Consider the following 7,084-nt stretch of genomic DNA (forward strand, 5'->3'; position numbering starts at 1 on the left):
GTATATTATTTTGATAAATTTATTTATTAGTTTAAAACGATCTCTTTAACGTTAGTCTGACAACAAAGTGATGACAAATAATGTCAAATTGTTACCTGGATGATTTGACATAAAGCTTTGTGGCCACTTTTTGTCATCCTGTATATACTTATAATTTAAAAAATGATGAAAAGAGTTGCTTACCGGTGAAGAGTGAGTATCCCGGTCGTTAGTGCCCACCTCTGCCTCGGAGTTGTTGAGATTAATTACCAGCATGGATTCGTCGCAGTCGCTCTGTAGACCCGAGTCGTCTTCACCGCGTCTCAGATGAGCACACAGTTCCCTCAGCCGCTTCGTCGCCCTTGCAACTTCCGTTCTCAGACTTCCGTCTTCCTGTTCCCCGAGCGAGTTGCCACTCTCTTCGCACTCCATTTCCGCTTGCAAAGACCTCGGTGTTTTCTGTATCGAACCGGACCGGGCTCTCCTTTCTGCCTCGATAGCTGCCAATGCTGACGCCAGTTCGTCTCTAAAAAGTAACAAATGTAGGAGACGGAAGATTTAATATTCTATGTTCGGTTAGTACTTCAGAGTATTTTATATATTCGAGTATTTTATATATTTTATACTTTCGAGAAGGGTTCGGTGACATTTGTTTATTTGACATCCATCAGCTGATCGCGTATTTCACAATAACGGCTGAATGTGTTGTCGTATAATTGGACCACGTGAAGTTCAATAAAGCGAAATAAATTCTCGTCTAATATTGGAATTCGAAAAGAACTACAACAAAGAGAGATTGAGCGTCAGCTCTCGCAAACATTATTTCGGATTTGCAAAAATATCCTTGCACATTGAAATACTTAAGCATAAATCTCTCTTGAAAAGATTCTACCTTTTCTCTTTCAAATCTGTATCCGCCATCCTACATAAATACATTGCAATGTAATATATTTACAAAAACTAACCGAGATATCTTTCGGTGATCGACAGAAATGTTTTAACATCTCAAATGTGAATTAAGTACGAAATAGATATTAGCAAAAAATAATACAATGAATAAAATGAATAGTATTGTTCGCTGGACATCCCGCGTTTACTCGGTGAAGATGCGACCGCCATCTGAGGAAAGATCTCACCGTGAATGGATCATGCTCAATTGAACGTTGCCTCCGCGTGTTAATTGAACCGTAATAGCCACGTGTTTAGATCACGGATGGTGGCCTCACCTCTCTTGCTCCGCCACTCTCGCGCGGTGTTCCGCTTCGTGGCCGAGTCGTTCCATGGCCGTAGCTCTCTCCTCGGCTTCCTCGAGGGCCGCGATCGCCCTGGCCCTCTCCTCTCGCAGCTCCAAGGACCGCCTCTCTAATTCCGTCCTTTGTGCGGATACCAGTTGTACCTGCAAACGACGTATGAATGCAAAAATTACAACGTAAGTGATATTCTGACAACACTTTCTTATGTCGCCCGTCGTTTCGTCGTTTGATATTGACTTAAGTTACAATTTCACTTTTCACTTCTGCCTACGCAGTTTTATTGAACTGTATAAACATTTAGCTATATACAGATCTAAAAATAATTTTGTTGGTTTATCAAAATAATGATAAGAAACATGATAAGTAAGTCCAACGAAATTGTCTTCAGATCCGCATCTAACTTACTTTTTAACTAATTTTAAATTAATTTTCAAATATTTCAATAAAACCGTTTTTTTCCATAGTTTGAAGTATGAAACATGCAAGTGCATATAAAATGCAATGTTAAAATATATAGTAACAGTCACAGTTCGCGAGATGCAACTCACATTTATTTTTATACGTGTCTAGTTCAGTAAACCTTTGTACGCGCGTCACGAACGATTCCTGAGAGTCGACATCCGGTTGCTATGTTTGCTATTACAAGACGAGATGAAAGGTCGACGGAACGAGGTAAATCGGGTCGACCGACGAGGGTCATGTTCATTTTTATTCGATGATAGCATTTTCCCAGAGGTTGTACGCATAAAATTCACGTGCGAACACGAGCGCAACGATTACCGCTTCCTTTTCATAAAAAGGATGCTGCGAATTATTCAGCGGGCCCCACCTGAGAACCATTCCGCTTCCGATGGATAATGATTAATAACGACAGCTTCCGTTCCGCGCGCAATTAGAACAATTAAGCGAAAGGGAAACCGCGGCAAGAAATTCGTTGATGAATAGAAAAAAGTCAAGTTTGTATATGCAAAAAAGATTTAATTACGTACTCGGATGATGTATGGTAATATGATCGAGATTACAAATTCATGTTTACCTCGTCCCTGAGGACTTCCAGGCTGCTGACATGATCCTGCAGGGTAGTGTTCCTGAGAGCGCAATTTTCTCTCAGCCTCTTCACTTCCGCGAGCAACTGCTCCTCCTGTTTGGCAGCTTCCCTCAGCTGATCGGCCAGCCTCGTGTTTTGCGCCGTCAACTCTGCAACTAGGGTGGCTTGATCACGCTCCGCCCTTCTCGCCCTTTCATTTTGCTCCTCCAACTGGCTCCTGAGGCTCTCCACGTCAGCTTGGAGCTCCAAAGCCCTCGTCTCACTCTCATCTCTGGCTTCCTCGAGTCTCCTCCGCAGTAGATGCCTCTCCTGCTCCAAACTCTGCGCATAAAAAAAACGTTTCGTATCAATTTCCAATTACGATGAATTCTTTTGAGCGAGGGTAGTGAAAGTACAGAGTGTTGCATAACGCATAATGCATAAGAAAATAAATCAATTGAAGACCTTCATTTCCTTCCTTTTCACGAAATAAAAGACTCTGAATAGTTGATTTTCTTATGTATCGTGCATAAAGCAAAAGTCTGTGCTCCGGTCTTATTGATTTTATGTCGACCGGGACAAAGCAAATTTTTGCAACCTCTGCTCCAAAAAGATATTTTTAGCATTTGAAAGGATTCTGGCACAAAGACAGCCGCTGGTTATTCCCCTCACGAAATCGACGTCTTACATTCAAACGTCATTCGGAGGACTATAGGAGAAAAAAAGAAACTCGCGGCCTGAGTCAGTGCACATGAATACATTACATTTCTCGACATCCATACTTACGCACAACGAGATCGAGATGGTGTAGATAGATAAAAGGTTTGAGAACTCGGTGAAAGGAGCTGGCAAATTTATTAACGCGTATAATTAGACGCACAATTTGACCGCAATTAACCAACTACTTCACTTTTCTTTAAAGATCAAACGCTTTCCAAGATTAAAAAGAAAAAAGGTACATGGCGCGAACATTTCTTTTTCCAATTATCGAGTTATCGCGGAATAAAGTGAAGCTAAATAAAGAAAAGGATCGCACGGGATCGGAATTGAAAGAGGAAAATAGAAGAGAGGCTGAAATATTTGTACTACTCGGCACGTAAGATCGTCTGGAAAAATCTCCGCCGACAAAGGTGCGAACACGATACATTTGTGCATAACAAAAAAAGTTCTCGCGATACGAGAACTGGTTTCATTGCGGGTACACACGGCAAGCAATGGCCACACACGTGAATCGCTTTGTTCCCACATGGAGTTTCTCAACCTGATGCTGGATAACGCTCACCGCGGCTAGTAATGAGACGTAACAACCGAAAAAACAAGGGATAGATTCTAAATGAAGCGTTAGCATTAATTAACTTCATTTACTGTTGCAGTCAGGCATTTCCTGTTAATTAACTGCAATACTAAAACGACGTTCGCGCAATCGTATTACGAAATGTAATATCATCTCACACAAATACGGGGATAATATTTTTATGCACTTCTTGCTTTATCGATGATTCATTTTTCAAGTAAGTTCTGATACTTTTCTTCTAACATTGTTTCTCAACGTTGTATTCTTGAATACGTTCACAACACCGTAACCGTAAACTGGATTAGCACACATCGTGTTATCAAGATTAAGTAATTACCTGAAACAGAGATCTATAACGATAAAATAAGATGAAGCATAATTAAATGCAATCTAACTCTGATAATAAAATATCATTGAAATAACAAGCGTATCATGATATAATTACTGCCCGAATTCAAATCGATATTAGACAGTAAATATTTTCATCAAAATAAAATGACAGATCCATATTGATAGTATTAAAATTATGCTTTCGTTTTGAACATATATACATTACCAGTTTTTAATGTTTTATCACCTAGCAAGGACGGGCAAAGCGTCTATTCGCAAACTATTTTCGGTTGTGAAACGTTATTATGTTCATACGAAGTAAAACATACGTGCCTAGAAAACATTGTGCTTTCGCGTACAAAAGAGATTGATGTCGGTAAGGTTTATCGAGTTGGAAGACATGACCTTGGTCTCCCATGGTTACTCATCGACCGATCGCCAGCATGCCCGCAGGTCTACAGTTCACCGATCCTCAAAGTCCGCGGCAGGCCAACGAACAATAGACATTGCTCGACGTTACGGAGAACAGAACAAGAAATTGCCGGAAAGAAAGTTTGCCGAGTATATGAATATATTTAAGTAATTTATTTTAATAATTTTTGATTAGACATATTATATAATAAAATTAGATAATGTACAACGAAATTTCTATTCTTCCGACGTAAGATATTTTTTGCAGATATCAATTAAAAGAATTGCAAATAAGTGATATAAGTATTTGAAAATTAAACATGTTGTATAATATGATTGGATTATATAAGATTTTTTTAGAATCGATTTTAAATAATTTGCGATATAATAAAATTTTATAAAAAAATGTCTTATGTATAATATATAAAAAAGTATCTTATATTATTCAATCAAATTATACAACATGTTTAATTTTAAAATACTTACTTTGCAATTCTTTTAATTGATATCTGCAAAAAATATCTTATGTCAGAAGAATACAAATTTCGTTGCGGAAATTGCAGAATTGGTGTTAACAAAGGTAGAGAGAGAAAAGTTTTGAAAACGTAATAATTAAACGTTAACTAGCACATTTCGTCAATGTTATAATTTCCTAATAAAGTTAATAATGGATTAATGTTTAATGTACGATGTAATCTTAATGTTTTATAATAACATTATATCAATATTATCATTTCTGCTCTTATTTCTACATTCCTACTCCCGTTACGTACAACATGTTATATTACATTTATATTATTGGCTAGGAAATATAATATTGATGTAATGTTATTGTGCTAGCTGGTGTTTATGGAAATAATAAATTAAATATTTATTTCTCTCTCTCTCTTATATAAAACAAAACTGTAACGAAAGAATTGGAGACTAAAACAAGTCTTTAATTTTCCTCCTCTTCGCGAAACCAAGTTGTTGCGAATTCAATTGAATCCGATCTGATTGGTTTATCACGAGAGAACGCGTATATTCCTGCGCATTTAAGGAGACCTCATGACTTGGACACGATATGAATCATAGTATCCTCAACATCCCGTTCACCAAACAACACCGCTCCAGTTGTGTTTTTTTGTACTTTGATACAACGCCGTGTAACACAAATACGCCGCCAGCCAGAAATACCGGTGCTCGCGGAAACACGCGCGTTGAAATCTCTCGAGTGTGATGAGTCACACCTGGACCGAACGATTTTTGCGGCCGCTCGGACGTCGCTTCCTTCGCGACCGAGCTGCTCGTGGTGCACGCAAGCGGCTCTGAAACGGCCGACGGACAAGCCGCGAGCAGCGGTGCGAGCTGTTGGATATGTTTGGAAGCACTTCATTATTTATTTAGAACCGCGTTACAAGTTTCAAAGCATGTTAGATCGCCGCGCAAAATCTGTCGTAGCATTTTCCGACTAGGTTTTAATGGGAATGCGAAGAAGATTTAATATATAAGCTAGAGATTCTCAAGTGAGAAATTGGACACCGTCTTTAGACGACTTCTGATTGGTCCGCTATATTTTTTCGTACTTGATATCCCATTCTATCTTATGCATAATCTATCTCGTTTTATCTTAAGCGGGGGTCCTGAAAAATATGGCAGAGCAAACGTATAACGTCCAATCTCTTGAAGACCTCCAATATAGGCGATTTACGCGCGTGTGCCGCTTACGGTCCGCTCTTGTCTGCTGGAGCTTAAAAAACACAACCGTTATACATTTGCTTAAACGCTATCGAATGTACACATTAATCTATTTGTTCGCGACAGTCGCAATGAGTCATAGATCCGTGACGTTGGCGACGGTGCGCCAATCCGGCTGCGTCTGCAATTTGCAAATTGCTATGTGCACCGCACGCGAAGTGCGCAAGTAATTGCATACGGTTGCGTCTTTTTTATGATTTAGCGATTTAAGTGCCAAGTGGAGACGATCCCGTAGTCGTGACTCACGACTCCTCTCTAATTCCCAATCCTTCGCTCGTCTCGTTCTTGCAACACGCCGAGGACGGCGTCGGCATCGATGATAGGAACGATGGCGCATCCCGCGAAATAAAAGTTCAATAGATTGCGAAATAAAAATTCACCATATTGTGATCATATATCCACCGGGAAGAGCCGCGACTGGCACGAATACATTACTGTTTTCGATCTATCTAGTCGAGCCTGTCGTGCCTTTCGTGTTTGCGCGCTATAAGTCTACTATGTCCATATGTTAATATTCCTGTAATGTCAAAATATTCAAGAGATATTTTAATGAACTTTTAAATATGTTTGGAGAGAGAGAGAGAGAGAGAAAGCCACATTATCAGCGTTGGCTTCTTCTTCTCAATTTTATTATTTACAAATTATATGTATAATAATTATGCGCTTGTGGGACGGCTTTTTAAAATTTACGATTTTATTTTTTAATTTACTTGTACTTGTGAAAGATTCTTTTTCAAATTTCGCATCTTAAGCTGCAGTTACGTGAAAATTAAGTACTTCGGACAAAAGAGATGGATACAGATTTAGAACAAGGGAACTAGAGACGCAAAGCGTTCTCCATTGAGACCGGCCATCTCGGGCGTTCTGTAACTTTCGTTCACCATCATGAAGTCGCGTGATCGCGGCGAAACGGATATTTCGCTCTCATTGCAAAACACACCGATCTCTGGCCCGCGTTCAATCTATAATTATAAGGTAGGACGAGTGAGACCAGTGGCGCAAATGCCTGCCAACGGCATTAAGTTGTGGCTTAATGGATACCCCCCCCTCCCC

General features: G+C 39.5%; 1 protein-coding gene across 4 annotated transcripts in view; it reads right to left on the reverse strand.

Annotated features, from left to right (window-relative positions):
* LOC108749730 (bicaudal D-related protein homolog) overlaps positions 1–7,084 on the reverse strand; it is a 37,121-nt gene that overhangs the window by 2,975 nt on the left and 27,062 nt on the right. For all 4 annotated transcript variants that reach the window (XM_018488656.1, XM_018488654.1, XM_018488657.1 and 1 more), the window contains exons 3-5: positions 2,269–2,601; positions 1,206–1,375; positions 184–505 (exon numbers count right to left, since the gene is read on the reverse strand). In XM_018488656.1, coding sequence (XP_018344158.1) covers positions 184–505; positions 1,206–1,375; positions 2,269–2,601 — 825 coding nt within the window. The remainder of the gene's footprint in view (positions 1–183; positions 506–1,205; positions 1,376–2,268; positions 2,602–7,084) is intronic.

The sequence above is a fragment of the Trachymyrmex septentrionalis genome, unplaced genomic scaffold, assembly GCF_001594115.1.
Source record: "Trachymyrmex septentrionalis isolate Tsep2-gDNA-1 unplaced genomic scaffold, Tsep1.0 scaffold31, whole genome shotgun sequence".
NCBI classification, from domain to species: Eukaryota; Metazoa; Arthropoda; class Insecta; order Hymenoptera; family Formicidae; genus Trachymyrmex; species Trachymyrmex septentrionalis.